Here is a 27477-nt window from a genome sequence, read left to right as displayed (position 1 = left end):
TCTCATCTGCAACTGGTAGCTTCATCTAGAGTTAAAACAAGAAAGTGGTTTACCCAGAGGGTGGCATTTTTTGGGCACTTTGCCACTGTGTGCTGAGGTGTTGGCAGGTTTATGTCACAGCCAGCTAACTGTTTCTAGATTTTCCTAGAGAGCTTTTTAGTGATTTAACTCTTTTGCTTTGCCTCAGAGTGTCTGTTGTAGAGATGAAGTTTAGGTGCGATCGCTTTTGTGGACTAGTTTCTAAAGCACGGGAGCAAGAGTGTTGGCGTTACTTTGTCGTTAGGACAGTGCTTCGAGATAGATTAGTAACAACTGGGAATATTTCCTGCCACATTGCAAGTGGGAAATAAGGAATCATTATGAATCTGTCAGGCCCTTAGAGGTTTTAAGGTCACCGTTTTCTATGAATTTTAAAGTCATATGCGTTTGTAACTTTGTTACATGTGTGTCATAGCACAACAGGTAAAAATAGCAAAGTGGTCTTAATGGCTACATGCTGGTTTACCTTCCCAAGAATTTAATATTATTTAAAGAAAAGCTTTTGTAGATTTTACTATTTAAACACCACTTCCTTTTGAAGTGATTAGGGAAAAAATTTTACAAAATAAAGATACATATTGTAAACATTATTAAAATATTTTGAGGCTTATGCCATTTGCTTGGTTGTTTTCTACATATAAAATGCACAATTCGACATGGCATGCAGTTTTTTGTGTTTGAGATCAATCATTAGTTTAAATCTTTTTTTACTTTTAGAGGTTTTTTTTTTTCCCCCTAATATTTTCAGCAGTAGCTAATTTAACGTAATTCTTTATATTGGCCTGCCTGAAATGATGCAAAACCATGGCAAAACTTAATGATAAGCTCCAACCCCATGTTCTAAATAGCCATAGTATGTATTTCAAAGTACAGACTTAAGTCTAAATGTCTGTGCCCTTTTAAAGAGTTAAAACAGACGTTTTATAAAATAACATGTTTCTATTTTTACTGGGTCTGCTATTATTATTTCTTCATGGTCGACATTCAGAATGGTTTGCCTTAGTTCCTTATCTTACTCCTCTCCCTCCAGAAATACTCATTCTCACAATTTTTAAAGCCTTAAAAAATTATTTGGCTATACATTGTGGCTTACATATCTTTTAAGATATTACGGACTTAAAGATAGACTTTAATGAAGCAAAAGAAAACTTGGTAGTGCAACCCACTTTCTAAAAGTGGTATTATGTGTTATCTTGACAGCAGAACAATAACTTCAGACTTCTTGTAACATCTTTAAGTGTCTGCATATATGAAAGAGAAATATATAACAAATATGATAGAAGCAAGTGTAAGGTGGTATAAGCGCTGATACTATTTGATTGAAAAACTGGGAAATCTTTGGAGGAGATGTGTTCTCCAAGTGGCCTTATGCGCATAGAAAAAAACTTGGACTTGAAATTTTGGTTTCTTTCTGAAGACCTACTAAAATCCACTAAATTACATTTCAGAACGTAATTGTTAACAACTGTGATTTCCTAAAACAACTGTTTTTTTTTTTGTTTTTTCCCTATAGCATATCAATTCGTTGACCAGGGATACCTTTTCCGTAAAATAGTGGTTGCGTTTCTTATTTTCTGAGACTATGATTTACATTTGACCACTTATTATAAATTTGATATAAAGCAAAATTAAGTCTTCAGGAAGAATAATGGGTTTGTTTCAACAAGCTGCTTTAGTCATTTTTTCTGAACTTTAATTTAGTAATATCAAAGGTCTTATTAGTTGCTTTCCAAACTGAAGATAGATGTCATTAGTTTGTCTCAATAAGTACTATGTATAATACTTAATAATAAAGTGGTTAAAAGAGTTTACATGTGGTGGGTTTTAAAATATTTTTTAAAGGAGGATTTTGGTCTATATAGCACAATAGATTATTTGGAATGATTTTAATTTAGAAAACTTTATAACAACTTAGAACATAATATTTTGATAGTGTAAAGTTTTTCATTGAATGTTAATATTGGTTTTGGGGTTTAAGTTTATATAGTTTCCTAATGTACCTTGAGATGGAAATAATTCCATTTCTTTATAACTTTTAATAATGTGTATAGATTAGAGAAAAGCAAAGCCTTTTACAAAATACACTTTTTAAATTTTAAAAGAATGTTTAAAATACAATTCTAGTTAGCAGTTCTTTGTAATTGAAAGATCTTTATGGAACATAGAGTAAATATAAAATAGATTATATTTCTCTCCCCTCCTTTCTTTCTTTAAGTTTTCTTTATAAAGCAATATAATAAGCATAGACAACTACAAAACATTTATAACTATCATTTATTGCCATTTTCAGATATATTATAATCTTGTCAGTGTTGTAAAGATGGTTATAATAATTTATGTTTTAAAAATAGAGCTCGAAATTTGGGAGGGTGTATTCGTTAATCTTTAGTGATGCTTTTTCTTAAAAGCTTTCCCCCTAAAAATAGGGGAGATCATTAAGTTAATTGGTTGCCCAATAACATGGCAATTTATCTTACTATTTTTGATAAGCAGTGAGGTGAATAAATGTTTCTAAATACATTGGTTTGCAATAGTAAATTCTGTTCCATTATCTCACATTTTAGAGAGACAGTTTGGTATGTTTTGATGAGAATGTGTTTGTTAAGAAAAAAAGAAATTGTTTTAGTGTCTGGATTTAACTAGTTGAGATGGTAGATACACTATCACAGTCTTCAAGGTTGCGTTTTAATAGGGGACTTAAAAGTTAGTGTGTTGTTTATAATGTGGTTAGCTTTAGAAAACAATTAGAAAGTAGATCAGTTTTGCTTTGTCTTTACAACACTTTTCTCGGATGTTTTTGTTCTTATCTAAGTAGTGTGTTTTAAAGCATGTGTGTAATAAAATAAGTGCTCAGATGTGTATGACAGTCAGCTTTTATAGAAGGTCCCCAGGAAAAAAAAAAAAGGCTAATATCTCTTTAAAAAACATATGAAGGCTGGGAGAGAGTTTAGAGCAAGCAAGAGCACCGTGGTGTTGACAGCTTTATATCCCTGCTGGGTAACATTCACTTACTAGAATTGGCGTCCCCTCTCAGCTAGTAATTCACTCCATAAGGATTTTGAGAAAGGATGATTAATGGTGGGGAAATTTATATTTGTGAAATTGTTGATTAAAACTTACAGATCTATTTGAAGATTTAGAAAAAGAGAAGATTATTAAGGATGACGAAAATAAGAATCAGATGATCCCTTTTACCACCATTAACAGAAGTACCTAAAATGTTCTGCTGTGTGTGATGCTTCAGCCACAAAACGTACACCCTAAAATGAAAGTAATGCCAGTCAAGTTTCCAGAGGAAGCAAGGCATTCTGCTTTCCTCCTGGACTGCTGAAAGGCTCTGGCCAGTTGTGCTTTAACAGCAATAAATTATTGTGCTTCATTCATTGTTAACACAAGCATTTTCATTTTTAAATGTTTGGCTTAAAGAAGAACTTTCAGACAGCTTTATTTAAACTGAATGAACAGCGCTTGAGTATACCAGATGGTGTATTTGCTGATGGGAGGCATTAAACATCAGAAATCTTTTTGATATTTTTCATTTTCCTATGAATTTTGATAATTTTTTTGGTGTTAAATGTTCTATATTTTAGGAGAAAATGTTTGAAAACTGGGAATATCTTTTAGGGATATTTGCTGTTTTTGAAAAAAGTTTGCTTTTTTCTTTTTTTTTTTAAGAATTTGTTTTTAAAATAATGATTCAATTTTGTTGAGAAATTGCCTGTTAAAGTTATCTTATAAACTAGTTGACCCAAAGTAGGCCTATTCTTCTTGCTAATAGGCAGCCCTTTGAAGAACATAACTGTCTTGTTAGAAGGGGGAAAAAATCATTATGCAATACACACTGATGTATTCAAATAGGGAAGCAAATGTGATCACGATTGTTGGGCAGGGCCTCATTTAGAGCTGAACATTGTCTACAACAACAGTTAGTTTAATTGTCTACATGTGGAACATTTCCTTTTAGATTAAAAGAAATGCAGTTCAGGTCAGGTGCAGTCACCATATTAGCAGTTGTAGGGAGACATTTTACTTTTTGAAAGGAGTGCAGATATGAAAGAGTAATCATATTGACATATTAAAATGTATAAAATGCTTGGAAATTTAGAAACATATTGTCAACCTGGGTAAAATGACAAAAACTCATTAAATTCATTTTAGCCAAGGATGAACCCCACCATACTTATAGGGAGGACTCAATGTTATTATTTCAAAAGAGAAAAGTTTGTGTTTCTCTTTTACATTCTTTCTTTCTTTTAAGGGTTTAAGATCTTTTAAATAGAATGAACTTAGGCTTTGGGGTCATCCAACAATCTAGCATGTCCTCTGTAGTTTTGCTGAGGTAGAAAAATAGCCCTTCTCTAAAGTGTTTTTTAGTCCTTGGCCTGTTATTAAAATAAAGATATACTTGGTTAAAAAAAATATATATGCAATGGAACATACACATTAAACAGAACATAGGGTATCCGCCCCTCAACGTCCTGAGCATAATTTGATGTTTCAAGTAATTTTGGAAGCCTTGTGTTCCATCAACAGAAACCCACTGACCATTATATATTCAAGATCATCTGCAGTGAAATGTGTGTGTATGTGTGTTGGAATACATAGATGTCCCTTCAGGCATCTGTTTTTTAACCCCTGTAGAAAATAAGCAATATAATCCTTTCCCAGGGGGTTGTGACTAGTACAATCAGTCTGTATATCTTAGATATGTTGTATATATATCTTATTATATTTACGTATATATAAACAGACTTATTGTCATTTTTTAAAGATGTAGGGATATGAATTCGAGTTATTTTAAGAGTATGGAAGTCAGTTTTATTCTAGGCAAGACAGGGTAATTATTGGTATATCTGATAAGCTGTCAAGTTCGGTGGTTCTACTTCAATAGTTTAAAACCTTTATTTTTTTTAAAGAGAATTCAGTGTAGAGACTCTATGCATATATAAAAAAGACATTAACAGGGCTAGATGAATTCCAAATTGTATGATTTTTTTTAGGTCTTTTTAGAGTGTTTAGGTTTCTGCTGAGATAAAAATGATCCATTTCTTCACCATTAAAAAAGTTTCTTATAATTAATAATCTCACATTAGGTGCATAAATATGTTCATAATTTGTCTTATTTCAGAAAGCCAAACTTTATCCTACATAGCCTGTAAATTAATAAAAAGTCTTTATATTCTCTTATCTAATAAGTAGGCTTTTTAAAAAAACCTATGTAACTAAGGTGTGGTAGCAGTACTTTTTGTTATCATCCTTATATGAATGCTGAGGTACAATGGCATTTTGGAACATATTTAAAGATGGAGCATTTGACAAAAGTTGTATGTGTAACAGTTTGTCAGTGAAAAGTGACAAGTGGGAAATGACAAATGAAATGTTGGCATCATCGCTCTTTATTTTGATAAAAATGTCTCAATTTGCAGTGATATAATACTGTTTCATATTATTTCATGAGTTGTGAGATGCATAAGGGGAATTTAGATTTTGTGAACGGAAAATTAGCAGCCCAAACTCTTTTCAGAAGCTTTGGCAGTACTGTCCCCCCCACCCCCAAGAATAAGAACAGCAGTGAAATATTGGATCTAACCCATACATTTTAACTCATTATTTTGGAAGAAAGAAAGAAGAAGGAAGGAAGGAAGGAAGGAAGGAAAGAAAGAAAGAAAGAAAGAAAGAAAGAAAGAAAGAAGTGAAAATAGTTTCAAGTAGAAGACCTTTATGCTTAGCTCAAAAAATGAAGAGAGTTTGCCTTTTAGCTTCCATTCTTTTCTTTATAGTGATTTTAAAATGAGTGATTTCTCTCTGCTGACTTTGATTATATGGGGCCTTTCTCACTCCCAATCACCACTGCTGTCCAGCATTAATTTAGGGTGCCAGTAAAGAGAGTTGTGAATTCCTTTTATTTTAAAGTGCGATAGAGGTTTGAAAATGTCTATGTGTTAAAAATGGATTTTTATATACAAAGGATTCATCATCCTACTACTTACGGGTAATGTGATAGATATTTCAAAGTCCAAGTAGACGGCCCTGAGTGGAATTGAGGTATGAGTTAAAACAAAAGCCAGTTGAGTACTTACAGATTTCCAAAAAAGCACGGACGTAGCCTCTAGAGTGTGTTCTTTTCCATTTTCTGAAGTCACATTGGTTCCCTTATTGACAGTGATCAGCCAAACATTTATTTTCTTCTTTTACATGAAATAAGCCCTATGAGCACCTCACACTACGCAGTGTTTATGTAAAAATGTTCCATGCTGGAGTTTTCCAAAGCAAGGAACTCTATCTGTGTAATTTTTTTGTTTTCAATTAGCAGGATTGTTTTGCTGTTTAGTAGCAAGTGATTTTAAAATTGTGGCAAAATCAGTATAAAGAAGTGAAAGACTACATCAGAAATGGGCTTCTACAACTTGTATCTTTTCTTCTCATTTGCAAAATTTTACTTATTATAGATTTTTTGAGAACCTAATATAGAATAAATGTGCCTTAGATATATAATTATGGCAGTGGGGTTTATGGGATGTATTTTTTCCATTTTTCATTGATGTATGTACCTTTAAAACTTTAAAAATAAACTAGTGAATATTGTAGTTACTAGTTTGGCAAATGCTTAAAATGAAAAAAAAGAGTTTTAATAGAAATTTTAAGAATTTGAACCTTGCAATAAAGTTATCAGCAAATTATGGCAGCCGTATTGTAGTAAGAATGTTCTTTATTTGTGGTTATGACACATTAGGAAAACTCTGGGGGAAGTAGATTTCCATTTTAGTTGCTCACGGTATAAGGAAAATTTGGCTCTTTCCTTAACTAGTTGTCTTAGCATTGGACTGGAGTTCTGTCTTAGCACAGAGGGTTATTAAGTGATAGCATTTAACGTAACAACAGAGATTAAAAAGTTCAGGGGAAACACTGCAAGCTACCACTTAAAAAAAGTAGGCATTTCGTACCACAGTAACTGGTGCCCACTGATGGTGGCACAGTTACTGAAATGTGCCCAGCAGCACATTTCACAAAAGAGATATCTTTTTCTTTCTTCAAAAGAGTTTTTTTTAACTTGTTTTTGTATTTGGTTAGAAAGCAAGTGTATCAGTTCTTTTATAAATGAATATGATTGATTTTCAAATTTCTTGATTATTCCCCATATTAAAATCACATATTTTTATTGCATTTGTTCCAGTTATTTGTATGTATGAGGAAAGGCAAAATTCGTAGCTTATTAGGAAAAAGCATTCCTATCAAAACTCCTTAAATGGCAGTGTTTTCAAAATATTATATTTTTTTGGTTAACAGAACAAGAACTTCTTTTATCATAATCCAAAGATGCTAACAGAGCAGCATGATAAATGTCTCTTTAAGTGTCGTAGTAAAAGAAAATGACTTGCCTTCTGAGGCAGTGGAGAGTTTATGTTGTTTTGGACCTATTTCCCAAGCAGTGATCGAAAACAGATTACAATAACAATTATACAGTCAGAAGATGCAATATCCATTTCTGCTTTAATTGAGTGAAAGAATAATAAAAACATCATTAAGAAAAATGAGGTGGACCTGTCACACAATGTACACATTTTTAGTCTTGGAGAGGATGCAGAATAACTGAAATGCTTTTCGCTTACTTTGTTGTGTTTATTAGCTAAAATCTGTTTTGGGGGAGAGACCATTTGGTTCTTGATCCTCCCTGGGAAGTTGGGAGAGGAACCCCTGGGAGGTGGTTGCTCAGGAGAAAATTAAAAGTGCTCATTGATTTTGTCTTCCTATGATGTTTGAGAAAGGAAATCAAATTTTCTAAAATTCTACCTGAGGTATAAATACCTCTTTTTTTTTTTTTTAAACCTGTGTAAATGCAAGACAAAAGTAACACATATTTCTCTTACTATAAACTCTCCCGAGGAAAGGTTAGGTGTGATCCCTGGGCCTGCTGTTCTGTCTTCTCTGAAGTCATAACCAGGCTGAAGCGGGGAGAGAAAGTTGAAGGTAAATCATGAGCACCCTTATTTCTTTTCTGCACACATGGGGTTGGGGGAGTTTCCATGTGTGCTCCTCACTGACAGTCCCTCAGGTCACAGAGACTGTCACTTGGGATGCATAGGCTCTGGCCTCCCTTGGAAGCCACTGGAGCCATTATTAAATCCATAATCCTTTCCACTGCGGAGCCTCCAGAACTCATTCCCCAGGAGTGGAGCTTTCAGCAACTTGGAGTGAGCCGGCCAGCAGCGGCCAAAATCAGTGACTAGTTTTCTTTCACTCTGGGCTATATTTCTTACTCTGTCCATAGAAACTGTGAGCTCCTGGCCACTTTGATGACAGTGGAGCTAGCCAGCCAGTGGCGTTAATGCCTGCCTGTTGTGGGGATACGAAGCCACAAATAACGTTGGCCATCGGAACATTTGGAGCCCAAAGTTCGACTCTGTTGACAGAGTTAGAGAACAATATTTCTTTGATCTGTAGCTAAGAATTTTCTTGGGTTCAATATTTAAAAATCTTTCTGAGAATGGTAAAGCGAAAGGAAAAAGATAGGTAGTCGACGCTTACTGGCCGAGGCCTCATAATCCCAGAACTGTCCCAAGGATAATCCCCGTTAGAATGGAATTTATATCAAACAGCTCAAAAGCCTTTTTTTTTTAAAAATAAGTGCAGAGAGTCTACTTAATAGCACCTTCATTAAAATACTTTTGTCAGCAAAGGGTTTTCAGTTTTAACATTTACATAACCTAACAGCAGTGACGAATGCCACGAGCTTTAAGGGTCTATTAGTGGTTCTGTTTTTTTCTGGACTTTATAATTTAAACCTAAACATTAATTCTGGGTGGAACTTGGCATAATGTTGTTTTGCCTTGGAGGGAATTTTTGTTGTACAATTAAAAAAAGTGTTTTTTTTTTTTTTTTTTTTTTCTTTTCATGCAGTCACCTTCTCCATGTCTCCCCTTCCCCAAGTAAATAGCAGTTAAATAGTCAGGGTCTTAAAGGGGCTTATTTAAATTAAGAGGGGAAAAAAAGGATTGATTATTTTAGGTGAATTTAACAATTTTCCATTAGTTCACGTTGTAAACTGGTGCTTTTGATATTAACAAGACCTGTGAGGCTGATAATGCAATGAAAATATTTTTCTTCTCTCTCTCATGTATGAAATTCATGTGGTAAAATTTTAAATAAAATCAAATTTGATGACCCACGAGACTTACAAATCAATTTCTTATCTTCTTTATTAGAAGGTGAGAGATAAAAAAATTATTTTACATCACCTGAAATTATAACCTTGATCAGAGGGAAGGAAGTTGGGATTTATTATTTAAATAATAAAGTGACAGTACCCCAGAAGTATTTTGGAAAATTAAGAATGATCTTTTCTGTATGTTAATACTATGTTGGAGTTGAAATATTATGCAGATATGTGATTACAAGATAATTGTGAAATTAAAAACAAGTGAGGAAACCAGCCCTGCACTGGCGAATTGTCATCCTCTGAAAACCAGAAGGCATTCCAAACACTAGTGAGGGTGCATACGGGGAGAAAAGTGCTCAAGGAGCAGAGTGGAGCTAGGCCAGGGTACTCATGAGGCTTTGTGCAGTGTTCAGCTTCTCAGTCTCTGTTCAGACAAGATTTTGTGCTATAGGGGTGGCAGGTGTAGTATTAGACTTAACACGCTTTATTATTGAGGGGGTATAAGAAGAGCATATTATTCTCTCAAAGTAAGTTATACATACACATTTAAGACCCAAGTAAAGGTACTTTACAAGAGTAACTAAGGTGACCCCCCCCCTTTCTTTCCCCCTTTTCAAATGCATCTCCAGGTAACATTCAGCAAGACTCACTCTATTTACAGGCGCGTTCATATAGTAAGTTTGAGCCTTAAGCACATTTTTATACCTAACTTATAAACCCCCCAAAACTAGAACGTACCATTGGAGGCCTGCCATTGCTGTCACAAATGGCCATTAGCTCCCAGGAGACTTTGAGAATGAGAGCCGTGCGAAAATGCCATGACTTTGGTAATAACCATTGTTGCACGTGTATTTTTTTTTGCCACCATGGCAAAACCGTGGGTGGGAGGGAGGCGACCTGCGTGTTCAGGATTGATACTGTAAGCTCTCCCATGGAAATGTATAGAATTCCAATTAGCACAAGGTCAGGGTATAAATGTACCTCTTTTCTCACTGTTCCGAGTGGTTAGTAGAAAACAAGCTGCAAAGTAATTCCCTTGGCCCCCCAATAAAAAGATTTATAGCAGAATAATTCTCAGCCCCATAATGGGACTGTTGTAGGTTTGTGTTTGATATTTATAAAACTGAAATACAGTCCATGTACCCAAACTAAACATTTATTGTAAACACGTTAACTGCCAAGAGCTTATATTCTGTCAAACATAATTATATTGAAGATTGATGTATAGCTTGAAAGCAAGTTTGAGGGAGACAGTTCTCTTTACCCGAGGAAAACCTCGGAGGTGCAGCTCTCTTCTCTCTTTGATACAACTCACCACGTCTTTCTTGCCGTCGGCCTCTCAGATATGTAATAAACACAGGCTCCCTCTTTGAAAATATATCCCTTTGTCAGTCCTACTTCTCTTAACAAAATAGATGCATTTATGTGCACGAAAACTGTGAGGTATAGTTTCTTCCATCATCTTGGCAGAGATGCAGACAGCGATGGCGAGAAGAGGAAGGGGCCACTTTCTCCGTGACGGGCAAGGCACCGCGGTCACACTGGAGATCACCCACACATCTGAACCTCAGTTCACCCCAAAAGGAACCCTTTCTCATTGAATGCGGAGTTTGAGAAAGAGTCTTAGTCTTGTCTTTTCTGTTATTTTGTGTTGAGCGGGTGAGATTAGATCTGTTTTGAAACTGGCCCTTTGGGGGTGAAACTACATCAATATGCTTGATTTGGGGGCTCAGAAGTTAATTTGAGAGTTAAAGAAATCCGGAATCCAGGGAATCTAGAGGTGGAATCTTGGAGATTGAGTTGTTTCATATCTGAGATTACCCCAGATTTAAAAAGGTGCGGTATTCTTCCAGGGTCTTTTGCTTTAATGAAGGTAGAAACTTGTATTATCTTCCTGATGAACATTTTTCATCCTTCTCCCCCCTCCCCCCCCCCCCCCCCCCCCCCCGGAAACAAATAAATCACTTTAGGCTTTGGTGACAATTTTCAAAGATAGTTAAAAGGGGAATAACATTCCTCCTATGGCTGGATGGTATCCTTTGGATAGCATTAAGGATGAAAATAAGATTTTCAGTGGATTTATGTGCTGTAGCTTAAGTGATCTCTTTAGGTTTTTCTAAATATTAAATTTAACATTCTCTTGGAAATTACATACATTACAAAGGGGATGTCTAAAGAATCATAAAGTGAAAAAATAATAATGAGTTTTCTCTGTTCTCTTTTTCTTATTTTAAGTAATTGCTGTAAATTTCACAGGTACACATATACTTAAAATATCTTTTCTGGGAAGTATTCCACCAGTGGGGACCTGAGTTTCCCCAGTCTGTATGCTGGGTTTTATTAACCTCGTCTCAGTCACAATAATAATATCCTACGTATTGCAATCCAGAGATCCTGGTGTACCCTTAGGGAACTGCAGAATACACACTATGATTTTGACTTTCTTGCTCTCTCCTTATTCTTTCCTTTTTCTTCTAGTGTCAGCCCCTTCAAGGGCTTGCTTGCTATTACCTACGGGGGGGAGGCATTTTTGGGTACCACAACGAGAGTGGCTTATAGTGGTGACAGCTGCTTATCTAAACTCGGCTTTGTGAAATCTGCATTCACTTCACAGTGATGATTTTTATACAGCTATTAGACATCCCTACATGTTTTGCTGTTTTATCCCTAAACATAGAGAGTAGGATTTCCTCTTGTAAGGAGAAAACCTTTTATTTTTTACTATAAAAACTTCACCTTTTCAGGTTTTTATTTGATAAAAATCTCTCCAGTCTAGTATGATTTCCTTTGGGGCTTTGCACCAGTGTTTGATCTCAATTTTTAATAATTTTGGTGAGTTAAACTCCCCAAAGAAAACATGCTTGTGCTATGAAATATTCCCACTAGAGATCTGGGTAGTCTTGTCTTATTGAGAGCCGAGTGCTTGATTCCTTTATTAATTTCTTGCTAGTGAACTTCAGTACAGTTAACCTTTCCTTAACACTACACTGGAGAAATCAATCAAGGATTTTTTTATTTTAATTGTTAAATTAGATAGAATAACATTTAGGCAAATCTCAAAACTGGAGATGATAAAGCAAATGTTGGTAAAAAGATAGTTTTTATTGACTCTATTTCTGACTTTTGGGACTCTAAGCTGCAAATAGATTTTCCAGAGAGGATAGTAAGAATGAGGGCAGCACCACCTACATCTCACTTAAACACTACCTGAAAAGTTATCTTCTCAGAGGCCTCTAAAATAATATTTTACATTATGACAGGCAGAAGAAGTCTTAGCATTAATGAATTATGGTATAGTTATTTTAACAAGCCATTGAGTCTCAAGACTCCATAAATGCATTCATAACCCACTGTGAAAAGAACCTCAAAAATTTAGTTTGAACTAAGGGATACTTCATGTTTGAACTCCTCTGTGATCATCAAACTTACATATTCTACTCCAAATTTTTTTCGAGTGGGGGGACGCCTGGGTGGCTCAGTTGGTTAAGTGGCTGCCTTTTGCTCAGGTCATGATCCCAGGGGCCTGGGATGGAGTTCCGCATCGGGCTCTCTGCTCGGTGGAGAGCCAGCTTCTCCCTCTGCCTCTCCCTGCTGCTCCCCCTGCTTGTGCTCTCTCTCTCTGACAAATAAATAAGTAAAATCTTAAAAAAAAATTTTTTTTTTTTTTTAATTTTTGGGTCAGTAAACATTTTTGTTGGTCTGATTTAGAAAAGATGTTGTGGCCCTTCAGTGCCGGCTCTGTGGGACTGTGGATCAGACCCCCAGGGTTCCAGGATATGTCCGGTCCCAGAGCACAGTGCTGCTAGCCACTTGAGTCCTCCACCAATAGACTGCGATGCCTTCCTGATAATAAACCAACAGTGTCTGTCCACAGAGGTCCCATGCAGCCCTGCGGTCTGGCGGACTTCCCCTGGAGAGCATGGAGTGAGCTCCTGAGTTCACTCGTGTGGATTGTTTCTTAGAAAGCTCTTCTCTTGTGTTGATGCTGAATGCAGTGCAGTGGGCTACCATGTCACACGTTCAGCGGGGAAGTAACGGGAAAAACCCAGAGCTGACATTACCTCTTAATGGTGGTTATGAATGTCTAGCTGGAATTAACATTTTGTTAAACTGCACCAACATTTATTTTGGACTCGCTGTAGGTCAGGCTCAGGGATGGGGTGGGCAGTGAGGGAGCGAAGAGACTCTCTCATTCCAGCCCATGTTGGAGAAGGAAAAGGCAGGCCTCTCATTCACTCCCACTGGACATTCCCGACATCAGGGAATCGAGTTCCGCGGGTCAGGCTTGCTATGGCCTGGTTCCCAGGTGTAGCTCAGGCTTCTTTGTTTAGACAAGTAGCCACACTGTGCCTCCTGTGTGCCTGAAAAATCCTGTTTTGCAAACGGCCTGGCCAACTTGATCCTGCTACCACATTTCTATAAATGAGGCGTATTGAAGACACGGAGTTTATCCTGCAGCTTCAGATCCGACTTGAGGTTGGATTGTGATCTCTCAGTCTGGGGACAGGCCTGGAAGACCAGAACCCAACTCCTCTCCCTACCGCTTTAAGCGCAGTTTGAGCCTTTAGGGTGATAAGTGAGAGAGGACTCGGAGTTCAGGCGGCTGTCCCACCCCTGGCCTATTTTTGTTCTTATCTCCCAAAGTTAAGATCTGCCTCAGGGGCTGCAAGGTAGTGTCTGGTTTTACTAGACAGGATTCTGAGAATAAAGTATTTCTTGGTAATCTTACCTCCCTACCACACTTCCCTAAAGGGAGAGAGGTGTCAAGGAGCATTATTGTTGAAACTTTATTTGGAGATCTAAACTTGAGTTACAAATAACTGGGTCATGGATGAACATGAAATAAAATTTCTGCACATATGACTTAATATGCTCTTGGAGTCATTATTATTAAGGGCAAATTTTGCCCTTCTCCATCGTTGCAGGATTAACTGTGTTCCTCCTCTTCTGAATGATGTGGGTTGGGGTTGCCCCCCTCTGTCAGCTCTTGCTTCTTCAGTAAGAGTTAAAAAAGAAGGCCAAAAGAAAGACAAATGAATGAATCCTTCAGAGAATCTTTGTTCACAAGCAAGGATCAGAGAGAAACTTTGGAAAGTGGAGCAGTTTACGGGAGCCTAGAGGACCTCCAGTGCACCTGTGCTAGTGTCCCTTGCCCCCAGATGTTTTTGCTCCCCTGCCACACCAAGCCTGGTGAAACTTTTTTTTTTTTTTCTCAATCACATTACCCGAAATTCTTTCCATTCAAAGTTAATATAGGATACAATGAGTTTCTTTTACAATGAAAATATATCCAAGGAGATTAAAGGACTGCTAAGCCATTCGAACAGTAAACTGTAGCATCTTTTTATCTATTAATCTCTTTGGAATTTTTGAGCTCAGCCCCTGGGGAGAATGGGAGGCTGGAGTGGAATGGTGGAATGTGGAGCCTCTGGTTACCTTAGCTCAGGAGGTTGGGTGCCTGGGAGAGGACCTCAGGGGCAGAAAAGAGGAGAGTGAGAAAGACACACTTGATCCATCTTGAAATTTTGCCTGGGACCCCTAGAAGGAGGTCGGGGCACCCTATTCTTTCTTTTTGTTTCTCACTGCAATCTTGATACTTGCCTTTATTGTTTTAGGGTGGGAGGAAGAGTCTAGAAGCTAATCCTGAAGGTTAACATTGAAGTTATTCCTTGTATGTGACTCAGGGTGTGTGTGTGTGTGTGAGAGAGAGAGAGAGAGAGAGAGAGTGATCGAGAGATTAGAGGTGGAGAGGGGAAGGGGAGGGAGAATGAGGTTTTAGAGCAAGTAAATTGTTTTGTTCTTCTAATAAATCTGCAATAAGAAATGGTAGTTGCCGCCCCTCTGTTCTCTCCCAGTCCTCCGGTAGACCCTGTATGCACTCTCGGTTTACACGGTAGAATTTTGTTTCAGTGTTTCAGGATTCTGTGATTTATTGATTGTGGTGGTTGCTAAGTGTGGTTCTTTACTCCAGGTTGAGTTTTATACAAAGAGCAGATATGAGAGGCTCTGCCCTCAAGCCTTTGTAATCTTCAATTAGCCCTGGGACCTTCTCAGGTGATAGAACCAGATACGCAGTCAGCTTCAGGGAAGGGAGTGGGCCCTGTGGCTGCCCTGCTTCTGGAAACAGACTGTTTCAGGAGCCCCTGGAAAGAGAGGAGAAAGGCTGGGCTCCTATCGCCTTAGACTGGCTTCTGTCATTCACGGGGCAGGTCCAGGAAGGAGGGTGGACCCAGGAGACAAAGGGACCTGGGTAGAGGCTGGAGCCCACTCACCTCCACTAGAGCATGACTCATTATTCGAGCCTTCCTTTGTCTGTGAGTGACTAAGGGCAGATTCCTGTCTGATTCCTCCTGTGTGCCTAGCTCAGTGCCTCCCACGTCGAAAGGGGAATTCACTTTTTTTTTTTTTTTAAGATTTTATTTATTTATTTGACAGAAATCACAAGTAGGCAGAAAGGCAGGCAGAGAGAGAGAGGGAGAAGCAGGCTTCCCGCTGAGGAGAGAGCCCGATGCGGGGCTCGATCCCAGGACCCTGGGATCATGACCTGAGCCGAAGGCAGAGGCTTTAACCCACTGAGCCACCCAGGCGCCCCGGGGAATTCACTTTTAAGCGATGCATGTCACCCATTGGACTTCACGAGCAGTGAAGGGGCCTTTACTAGAAGGCCAAGCCTTTGAATTTTTGTGGGTGTGGGTTTTCAAGTGTAGTTTTCCATCCCCAAGAAAGCAGCATGCCTGGGCTTTAGAGTTGGCTAACCTGAAGGGTTCTCCTTGTGCCTCTTTTGAGCATGTTACTTATTTTCCCAGGGTTGGTTTCCTCAGTTGTTGGATGGGAATAATGCTGCCCCCTCATCGTCTAACGGTGGGGAGGAAGATAAAGGTACGTGTGTATGCTAGGGTGTGTGGTGTGTTGGCAGGTGCCATGCCAGTGACAGGTTTGTTTTGGGTGGCTTTGTGGAAAGCGGTGTAATCCTGTCCTCCAGACCCTGGCCACTGGACCTTCTTTCAACTTTCATTGTGGAGGTGAGCTCTGCAGAGCACTACAGGATACTTGTTCCTCGGGTCACTTTGATGGCAGTGTTGGGGCATTTCCTGAAGGCTGTTCTTTAAAATAAAGGGAAGGGGAAGGAAGCCTTTCCCTTATGAGAGAAGTTGGATTATTAGAGTTAGGAATAAAACAATGGCCCACACTTCCCTTGGTGATGCAGAGATGTCGCGTTAGATTTTGGAGTTTAACCAATAGCACATCTGTCCTCAGGTCTCCTAAGATCTGGAACATTGAGGAAAGATAACTGAGGGGCATCCAAGAAATGCTCAAGACAATTGCACAATTGTCTTAGTTATCAGCTTGTGATGACTTTATCATGTGTCAGAAAAACCATTGTATATGTCTGTGCTGGCAGATTGCTTAGAGCAGCTCTCCTAGAAATATCATAGGAGACACGTGGACTGTTTTAAATTTTCTAATAGCTTCATTTAAAAGAAGTTAAACAGGGGCACCTGGGTGGCTCAGTGGGTTAAAGCCTCTGCCTTCAGCTGGGGTCATGATCCCAGGGTCCTGGGATCAGCCACAGGCCTGCTTCCTCCTCTCTCTCTCTCTCTCTCTCTCTGCCTGCCTCTCTGCCTACTTGTGATCTCTATCAAATAAATAAATAAAATCTTAAAAAAAAAATAAAAGAAGTTAAACAGGTGAAATTGATTTTGATGATATATTTTATTTAACTCAGGGCATCCAAAATATTTCTCCCTGTAGCTGATTTTTAAAAATTATTTATGCTATACTTATTTGGTTTTTGGTATTGAATCATTGAAATTGAGTGTGTATTTTATACTTACAGCACATCTCCATTCATCACTAGTCATTTCAAGGTTTTAGTTGCCACATGTGGCTAATAGCTATCGTAGTGTAGGGCAAGCAGCTTTAGAGTATAGAATGTTTTTAAAGCTTTCACCCTTTTGCTTGGGGCACATTGAACATCTTAAGTAATTCAGTGATTATGAGTATCATTTTTATTCTGAAGAAAAGCTTTTTAGTGAGTTTCGTGATCATTGATTATGGACCCTGAAAAAATTGATTGGTTTCTTATTTTGTGTTAAAAGCACTAATTACTGGTATGAATACTGATTTTGAAAAAAAAAGAAAAAAAGGAAAACAGGTTCCATTGTTTGAGAGAGGCCAGAAAACTATTTCACGGTGCTTTAATCCTCATGACAACTCTGTGATGTAGATATTTTTATTTGCATATTACCTGGGAGGAATTTGAGCCTCAGAGAGGTCAAATAAATTACCCAAGGTCACTACAATAGGCAAAGAATGACAGTGCCAGGATTTGATCCTAGAGTTCCCTGCCTTCTGTGGCAGAGCTAGTCACCACCACATTTGACCATCTCCCCTTTGTCTCTATTCCCATGGCCGCTGTGGCGAAGATTAGGTTACCTTTTATCATCACACACACTTCTTCAGAAATAATGTCACAATGAAAATGACAATTTGAGCATTGGAACTAATGACAGTTGGGAGAATGCATTTTTCTAGTGGAAGGAATCTTCTGCCTACTTTGTCCCTGTGACAACAGAATTCTCTTTTGTCCCAATTGTCAGAACAACTCTTAATTCCTAGCCAATGGCTGGGACTGTGTGCCTGTCCTTTAGATAAACTACCTGCTTAACATGCCACAATTGTAAAAAGCTTAGCGAGGCTTATAATCAAAGGGTTCAAAGTTCCCTACTTGATCATATGGAAATGGGTCTGTGCTACAATAAAAGAGAAATAATGCCAAAAGTTCCAGATACAGCGCTAGAATAAGAGTTTTTTTCTTTTTTTTTTGATCATTTCTAAATTTTGTTATAAATACATTTCAGTTTCACATTGTTATTCTTTTATTGGAACCTGCCTTTTAATTCTTCTCATTCTTAGTTTATTTTTTGAATTGCTTTCAAATACTCTCCCCCTCTTTTCAGCCATTGTCACTTCTTCCTTCCTTCCTTCCTTCCTTTCTCTCTCCCTCCTTCTCCGTTTTTCCCTCCCTCCCTCCCTCTCTCTCTCTCTCTTTCTTTTTTTCTTTTTTTCTCTCTTTTTGCCTAGAGAGAGTGAGGGGGCACCAAATGGAGGTCTTTTCTTATTATACCTACTCACCCTTATTTAGTTTTCTTTCCCAGGGATTTGCTGTTTTTAAGTTTTTAAAACCTATGCCTTAATTTCTTTTTCCTCATATTTGACCCCAACTGAATTGTTTTACCATTTTTCATTTCTCTTGCTGCTGTCACTAGTAGTCATACCTATTTTTCCTCTTCTTTTGTAAAAATTGTGTTTCATTGTACAAATTTCATAATTGTTTAGATCTATACAATCCTATAAAAGTACTTTTTTATATAACCTCTTTATTTTTTAAATGCTCATATATATGTGCTTTCAGAGTAAATTCTGTTGTCAGACATTTATGATTAATATTTTATTTTATAAATGACCTCAAAGGCCTTTTCTCTCCTCCCCTGCTCCCCTCTTTTCTTTCTCCCTTTCTTTCTCTCTCTCTTTCTCATTTTCAAAATAGGTGATGCTTTTTGACTGGAAGAAGTTATTGCTCTGATGTCAGATAACAATTGCTTTTTTAATCACTGAACTAAAATGTTTAGGAAATATTTTGGTAACTGACACTTTCAAAAAATAAGTTCCTGAATGGCATAGACACCTGTGCTTTAATGTTGTATCTCATATCTCACTGAATGAACTGTTAATATTATTTTCAAAAATTAATAGGGTCTTAGGTTTTTTTTAGTTGATCATAGACTTGAGAATGATTTATGGTTCCTAAGTAATGGATACATGATAGCTTATGGGGGTAGCTGGATTCGCTGAAAGGTCTTATCTGTGATTCCCAGATGTGTGACACTCAGATGTTGACATTAGGAACTGCACATGATTTTCAGCATTGAAACTTATGTACACATAGGTATTAGTGATGAAGTAGCTTATGGCACCACTGACTGTATGGCCCTATGTGTGCATACGCTGAAATCATTGAAAGTAGAAATCAACCTGCTTCCTTGGACAAAGATCTATACCAGTATGTAAAAGTTAAAAGGTCTAAATGGGGGCTGCTCCCTGCTGGGAAGGACTCTGATGGATAGATCCTGTACAATGCCATTATGCTTGCTCGGGAAGATTTTACAGCCCCTTCAATTGCATTGAGGACAGGAGCCACATCAGACTTGTTCCTACTTGTATTCTGCGGCCACAGGGGTTACCTCACACACAATAGGTGTTCAGGGAATAAAAATTGGATAAATGAATGAGCACAAAGATAATTTGGAGGCACTGTAATTTATATATTCATTTCATGTCTTACCTACATTTGGGAATAAATTGGGCATAAATAAGCATTTGATAGGCAAGTATTCGTCACAATTCTAAAAAAAATATTTTATAAGGCATCATGGGGCCAGGCTAAATTCCCTTATTTGTCTAAAATGATCAGTCTGTTCCGCCCTTATTTCCTATTTTCTATAAATCTATACCTTAGATAGTGTATTTGCTACAAACAATAATGCTGTCTTATTGTTCTTAAGAGTGAACACGGAGTTGGTAGTTGTCCCGGGGAATGGTATGGTGTGACCTGTTAGACTGTTGTGCTGGCTTAATAATAATTACCGTGATCCTTAATGATAACAATTCTTAATGAGTATTATTATTGTTAATAATGATTATATTTAATAATTACACCCTATACTTATTATCTTTAATAATAATAATTAGCACGTGGGAACCAGTTGCACCATTGTATTATCTTTAGAACAAAAATCTACATCTGTGACCTGGTAGTTTGCAGAGTGTCTGCTCCCACCCTCTGCTTTCCAGATCAGAGTGAGTCAGGAGGCTTCTAGGGGCTAGGCAGAGGGGAGGGGCTTTTACAGAAACTCCTGTGTCGTCTGTGTCTCACAGGCAGAACTCCCGCGTGTCATTTACACAGAGGTCTTACCTTTATTGTGAAGTGTCTTCAGCAGTAACCAACCGATTGTCCACCTCCCCCCTGTCTCGGCTTGCCCACTTGTCCTTCATAACTTTTGGTTTTCTTGCAAGAAGAGAGAAGACCCAGAACAGATCTTATTCCATAACATACTAATTTGTGTGAATTACATGGGGCAGAGTCCATGTTTGTTACTTGTATGTTGGTGAAACTTTGATCTTCTTATGCCTTGGCTATGTTTAGATTTAAATGCCTGTATGACTTTTTTAAAAATAAAAAACAGTTTATAAAAAATCTTTGGCGAATTAAACATTTTTTAGCTTTTCACACTTTGATACAAAGCAGAGAAATATTTCAGTGACAACAGATTTCAACAGATTTTCAACTAGACTAATTTGCTTTATTTTTTAGAGTAGTTTACTTCTTTTCTCTGAAAACACAAGAAGAGATAATTCCCTTAATAGGGGTAACTGGTGTTAATATGTTAAATAATAATTTTAAAAAGGACAGAGTTTTACATTTGGATGTATATTTTGACATAAGTTAAATGCCAGTTAAGATTTTCCTGAGCGGGATATTTTCAGGCTCATTGATGACCTATTTCCCAGGACTTAGATAAAAGATACAAGAGGGAACTTTAAAAAATTCCCATTGACTTTCTTAGACATATTCACATGATAGCTTAGGCCCAGAAATCAAATATTCCTCCCTCCTAGGTAACTTACAGCATTTGCAGACAAAAGCAGATCTGATCTGGAAATACTAGTCCTGATTCATAGTTGATGATAAAAACCATAGACATGAAGGATACGAGGGTCTGGAAGGTCACCTTGACCTCCGCTTTGTGCCAGCTCTGGAGTCAGGGTCTCAGTCAGGATACCTCTGATGGGCACACTCCACATTTTTTTTTTTTTAAGATTTTATTCATTTATTTGACAGACAGAGATCACAAGCAGAGGAGAGGCAGGCAGAGAGAGAGGAGGAAGCAGGCTCCCTGCTGAGCAGAGAGCCCCAAGCGGGGCTCGATCCCAGCACCCCGGGATCATGACCTGAGCCCAAGGCAGAGGCCTTAACCTACTAAGCCACCCAGGCACCCCCACACTCCACAGTTTAATGACTGGAATCTGAGGGCTTCTGCCTTTGCCCAGGGCAATTCTGCTGCAGTCTGATAGTAATAAGGAAGGGAAAAAAAAAATCCACAGCTTTCCCATTAGGCCCATCCAACTAAGAGGCTTGTTTAATCTAAACCATTGTCGATCACAGATGAGTAACTTTTATAACTGTCTCTTCCCTTCTCATCATGGTGACTGAGATTTGCTTTGTAATGTTTGTGTTTTGCTCTTGAATTTTGTCTCTCCAGGTTTGATGATTCCTGTCTTTTGTGTGGTGGAGCAGTTGGATGGCTCTCTTGAATATGACAACAGAGAAGAACACGCGGAGTTCGTCCTGGTTCGAAAAGATGTGCTTTTTAGCCAGCTGGTGGAGACCGCGCTCCTGGCCCTGGGGTACTCCCACAGCTCCGCAGCTCAGGCACAAGGTATTACCGTGTGTCCCCTCCCCTCCCGGTGCCTCTGTGTGTCATGATTAGAGGAAGAATGCAATTCCTGAAATAATCCTCCAAACAAGGGTTGGAGGAGAATGGTCAGGTCTAACATCTTTTCCAAACAGCTAGCAGTGGAATGAATGTTCCTTGTTGCGTATTGTTTGAGTGCTTCGGGAAGCATTTGACCAGTACCTCTAGAGCCACCAAAATAAACTCATATGTTGAAGTGATCCTCGTAGGTTTGTTGGCACTGAGAGTTGCTGTTATTTTCTCTAAGTGCCTACAGTGGGGTTCTCAGAGTGCGGAGGTGTCTGATCCTAACTTAATCCAAACTTTAATACATGATTTATAAGATTTTGGTTTTCTAAATTTATTTCTTGTGTTGGGCCTGCAGCTTCTGCACTTTACAATCAGCTTTCTAATTAAGTACAAAAAATTACCAAACTTTTGTATCTTTGAAAAATGCTCTGTAGTTTCAGGGTAGCCCATTCAGTAAAACAAAAGCAAAAAACCAAAACGAAACAAAACAACAACAACAAAAATAATAACAACAACAACAGCAGCAAAAATCTCAGTGTCTTTGTGATCAGTTCATTTTATCTATTTAACTAATCATTAAAATTGCATCACGATTTCTGCATGTATTGTATAGACCCGGCAAGCCCATTGTGAGCTTGTGCTGACAGAACAAATAACATAAAAACATCCCCCAAGCCTTGAAAAATGGGAAAAAAAATAATTGACCCAATGGAATGATGATTATTGTATTTCAGCTGAAATGATTGAATTGTACAATTTATGATAATGGTTATAACCCAAGGAGAAAAATATGTTAAATTCAGGTCTTACTTCATATATTAATTTTCTATATTACTGTTCTTACTTAACATTGGTATATGTGCCACAGATTTTGCAAACTTTTTTTATGAGTCCCTCTTCATACAATTCCTAGGAATTGTCAGTCAGAGCCTCCATTTATTCAGATGAAAAAAAGGTAAGAGAAATAGCGATATATACAAAGTTATAAACATGGCGACCAAGGACATGGGATTTAATATCCAAGCCCTTGACTCTGATTCTGTGAGCAGATCATCACTGTCTAAAAAATGCTTAAGTATTTAAATTCGATTTTAATTCTACCAAGAGAGTGACCCATCTGAAACCAGGGGTCAAGAATGTTTTCCCAGGGAGGCAGTAACCCCATGCATCACTCTGAGCCCAAGCGTGGTCTGAAACCCAGCGCTTGGCCTGTCGGGTGCTGTAATGACAGCTGAACTGTTGAGTCCACTGCTTTCAAAGCAGCGTGATAAAGGATGATTCATTTCCTTTCTCTGACGACTTTCTTTCTTGTGTAAGGGATTCAGGATTTGATCCCGAGCAAATTGCATACTGGGCACCATCGCTTTTATTTTATGCCATGTGCCTAAATGAAATAAAGGAGACCCCCTTTCTCCCCCTCATAAACTTTTCATGCCATTTTAGGGACATTTTTTTCTGAATGTAAAGGTCATTGTGTCCCACTGCTTGCGTCCCGGTGTGCCAGCTTCCTGTTTGACAGGCCTATCCATCTCAGTTAGCACGGCTGCTCAACGCGCCGTGAGCTCACATGTGGAGCCCAGAGCACTAAGTGGCCAAGATTTGATTCTTGGCACATGCTCAGGGAGGAGGCTCGCAGGAAGTCTGCACCAGGGAGTCACACTGTTCCGTTCAGTGATGTGGACTGAGAGTTCTACCCAGCAAGGTGAGGCAGACACACTAGCAAGGGATATGGTCTCCAGCGGGGATTAAACAGCAGAAAAGTCAAAAGCAAATATTTACTTCCTCAAAGTTTTTGAAAACCATGGCTAAAAAATACTGAATATTACACTTTTAAAAAGTTGAAGCAACATTCTGAAGGTTAGCTCTAGATCACAGCCAATACCTTCTTTTGTAGATAAACTGAGGTTTTAGCCCTAGGTCCATACTGTAATTTTAGAAGGGAAAAAAATTACAGTTTGTTTAGGTTTATATTAGGCTGCTGATCTCTGTTTTGGATAAAGGGAAAAACTGGAATTGTTTATTTTGAAATGAATGTATTAGATATATGTTGTCATTCAGACCATTAAACATGGGCAATTCGCTGCATGTTTATTATAGACCAAACAGAGTACATGGTAAGACTGGTCATCTGGGGGCGCCTGGTTGAGGCCTCTGCCTTTGGCTCGGGTCATGATCCCAGGGTCCTGGGATCGGGCCCCGCGTTGGGCTCTCTGCTCAGCGGGGAGCCTGTTTCTCCCCTCTCTCTCTGCCTGCCTCTCTGCCTGCTTGTGATATCTGTCTGTCAGATAAATAAATAAAATCTTAAAAAAAAGACTGGTCATCTGTGTGCTGGACAAGCGGCAGAGTGAGAGAAAGCCAGAGAAGGAGGTAGAACAAAATATGACTGCCTATTTGAAGTCTGAGTTTGTATGGGTCTAGTTTCCTGTTTTGTTTTGATTTTGTTTGTTCATTGTTCAGGTAATTCCCCCAAGATGGGGGAGTCATTGGGTGACCTAGCAAATCCATTTGCAGCAGAGAAACTGAGCGTTTCTGAACAACTTCTTCCAATGTTGGAAAACTTGGACAGAACTAAACTGCAAGGAGAGTGGGTTGCTTGAGCCAATATTATTTATTCATTTATCTGTTTATGTATTTATTTATAAAAGATTTATTTATAAAAGATTTATTTCTTTATTCTAAAGAGGGAGAGCGCATGAATGGGTTTGGGGGTAGGGGCAGAGGGAGAGAGAAGGAGAGAATCCTAAGCAGGCTCTGTGCTCAGAGTGGAGCCTGACGTGGGGCTCGATCTTATGACCCTGAGATCACGACCTGAGCCGAAGTCAAGAGTCGGGCACTTAACTGATTGAGCCACCCATGCACCCGAGCCTGTTTTAAAAACTGAGGTTCATGAGACATTTTTTATTTAAATTTTGGCATGACCAGAATTGGTCAATGATTGAATTGACCAATTCAATAATTCAATTGGATAGTTAAATTGGATAGTATTCAATAATTGAATTGGATAGTATTCAAATTGCCTTGAAAAGAGAAAATACATTAGCAATGTCATTATTTTGGAGTGATACTCAGGTCCTAATGACAAAATAGTAAACCTGTGCTTTTGTGAGTGTGGGATGGTCAGTTTCTTTTTTGAGAGTCATTCCCTCCAAGTGAGTTTGGGAGACTTTATTAAGAAAGAATATTTGCTTCTAAAGGATGATAGAAGTTCCACTAAAATGGAGGTCAGGGATAGTAGCCTTTATTTGAAGCCACATCTTGGGACTCAAGAGAAGATAAGGGCAAAAGATACTGTCATAAATGATGGGCATGGTGCTTCTAACTGAGCCAAACCCTCCATTTCCCAGGACACATACTATTAACTCTGTGGTTCTCAGGGACGAGAGAGATCCAGCATATATCTGACCTGCTGTTTTGCATACGCAAAAAGTGAAAATATGCCAGGCTTTTTGCTTTTCCTGGCATAGGTAGCCTAAGAGCTACTGAATAGCAAGCACATTTTATGGTAGACTTTGATGAGTCTTGTATCTCTGAATGAAAAGCCTTCCAGTTTTGGAAGAGGGGTGTTAACCTAGGGAACTACTACATAGTAACCCTACCCACTCCCCCAAATTAAACTTTGTCATTCCCTTCCTTCTTTCCTTTTCATCCTTTCAGTTCTGCCCCACATGGCTTTGGGTAATAGCTATGGATCTCTTGAGAGTTCTCTATCCTTGAGAGTTCTCTATCCTAAGTAGCTATTTATAGGTACTAATGTGGATGGTGGGTTTGGGGACGTGGCAGTGAAAGCAACGTGATTCCTCACTGTGCACATTTGATTAAAATTATAAGTGGGCATATTATTTCTCCTCTGCTTCCTATAAATTTTAAAGTAACCTTTAGAATTTTATTTATATATATTTTTATTGAGGCATAACTGACATAAATATATAACATAATGATTTGATATTTGTGTATATTGTGAAATAGTCACTCCAATAAGTCTAGTTAACGTCCATCACCACACATAGTCATAGAATTTTTTTCCTTGGAAACTTTTAAGATTTACTCTCTTAGTAACTTTCAAACGTACAATATGGTGTTAATAACTGTCATCACCACACTGTACATTATATCCCCAGGACTTATTTTTTTCATAACTGGAAGCTTGTGCCTTTTGACTCCCTCACCTATTTTGCCCACCCTCACCCCCACCTCTGGCAACCACCCATCTGTTCTCTTGTTTTTTTTTTTTTAGTTATTAGTATTTTTTTAAGATTCCAGTTAGAAGTGAAATCATATCATACTGTCTTTGTTTGACTTATTTCACTTAAGTCTAATGCCCTGAAGTTCCATCCATGCAGTCACAAATGACAAGGTTTCTTTCTTTCTTAAGGCTCAGTAATACTTGTGTGTGCGTATGTGTATACCTCATTTTCTCTATCCATGCATCCACTGACAGACACATAGATTGTTTCCATGTCTTGGCTTTATAAATAAAGCTGCAGTGAATGTGGCCATTCATATCTTTTCAAGTTCATTCGTTCTTTCTTTCTTTTTTTCTCTCTCTGTTTCTCTCTTTCTCTCTCTTTTTCCCTCCCTCTTTCTTCTTTCTTCCTTCCTTCCATCCTTCCTTCCTTCCTTCCCTCCTTTCTCTCTTAGTGTTTTCTTTATTTGGGTAGATACCCAGAAGTGGAATTTCTGGATCATATGGTAGTTATATTTTTAATTTTGGGGGGAAACCTCCATGCTGTTTTCCACAGTGGCTGCACCAGTTTACATTCCCACCAACAGTGCACAAGTGTTCCCTTTACTCCACATCCTTGCCAAAACTTGTTATTTCTTGTCTTTTTGATATTAGCCATTCTAACAGGTGTCAGGTCATATCTCACTGTGGTGTTGGTTTGCATTTCCCTGATAAATAGTGGTGTTGAGCCTCTTCTCATGTCCCCGTTGGCCATCTGTATGTCTCTGGAAAAATGCATGTTCACATTCTCTGTTCCATTTTTTAATCAGGTTTTTTTTTTTTTTACTTTTAAGTTGCATGACTTCTTTATATATTTTTGGGTATTAGCCCCTTATCAGATAAATGATTTGTAAATATCTTTTCTCATTCAGCAGGTTGCCTTTTTGTTTTGTTAGTGGTTTCCTTTGCTGTGCAGAACATTTTTAGTTTGATGTGGCCCCACTCATTTATTTTTGCTTTTGTTGTCTTTGCTTTTGGTGTCAGATACAAAAAATAATCTCCAAGACTTATGTCAAGGAGCTTACTGCATGTATTTTCTTCTAAGAGTTTTATGGCTTTCAAGTTTGACATTCAAGTCTTTTTTTTTTTTTTTTAAGGTTTTTTATTTATTTATTTGACAGACAGAGATCACAAGTAGGCAGAGAGGCAGGCAGAGAGAGAGAGGTGGAGGCAGGCTCCCGGCGGGGCAGAGAGCCTGATGCGGGGCTCGATCCCAGGACCCTGGGACCATGACCTGAACTGATGGCAGAGGCTTAACCCACCGAGCCACCCAGGCGCCCCGACATTCAAGTCTTTAATCCATTTTGATTTAATTTTTTTGTGTGGTGTAAGGTAGTGGTCCAGTTTCATTCTTTTGCATATAGCTGTCCAGTTTTCCTGACACCATTTGTTGAAGAGACTGTGCTTTTTCCAATGTATATCTTTGGCTTCTCTCTTGTAAATTAATTAACGGTATACACATGGGTTTATTTCTGGTCTCTCTATTCTGTTCCATTGATCTGTATGTCTGTTTT

At 38.2% G+C, this 27477-nt stretch overlaps 1 protein-coding gene across 3 annotated transcripts in view; it reads left to right on the top strand.

Moving 5' to 3' along the window:
* SATB2 (SATB homeobox 2) overlaps positions 1-27477 on the top strand; it is a 189280-nt gene that overhangs the window by 4850 nt on the left and 156953 nt on the right. For all 3 annotated transcript variants that reach the window (XM_047722385.1, XM_047722386.1, XM_047722384.1), the window contains one exon: positions 21520-21696. In XM_047722385.1, the coding sequence (XP_047578341.1) occupies positions 21520-21696 (177 nt within the window). The remainder of the gene's footprint in view (positions 1-21519; positions 21697-27477) is intronic.

The sequence above is a fragment of the Lutra lutra genome, chromosome 3, assembly GCF_902655055.1.
Source record: "Lutra lutra chromosome 3, mLutLut1.2, whole genome shotgun sequence".
NCBI classification, from domain to species: Eukaryota; Metazoa; Chordata; class Mammalia; order Carnivora; family Mustelidae; genus Lutra; species Lutra lutra.
The sequence above is the reverse complement of the archived record's forward strand: the minus strand, read 5'-3'. Positions and strand labels throughout refer to the sequence as shown.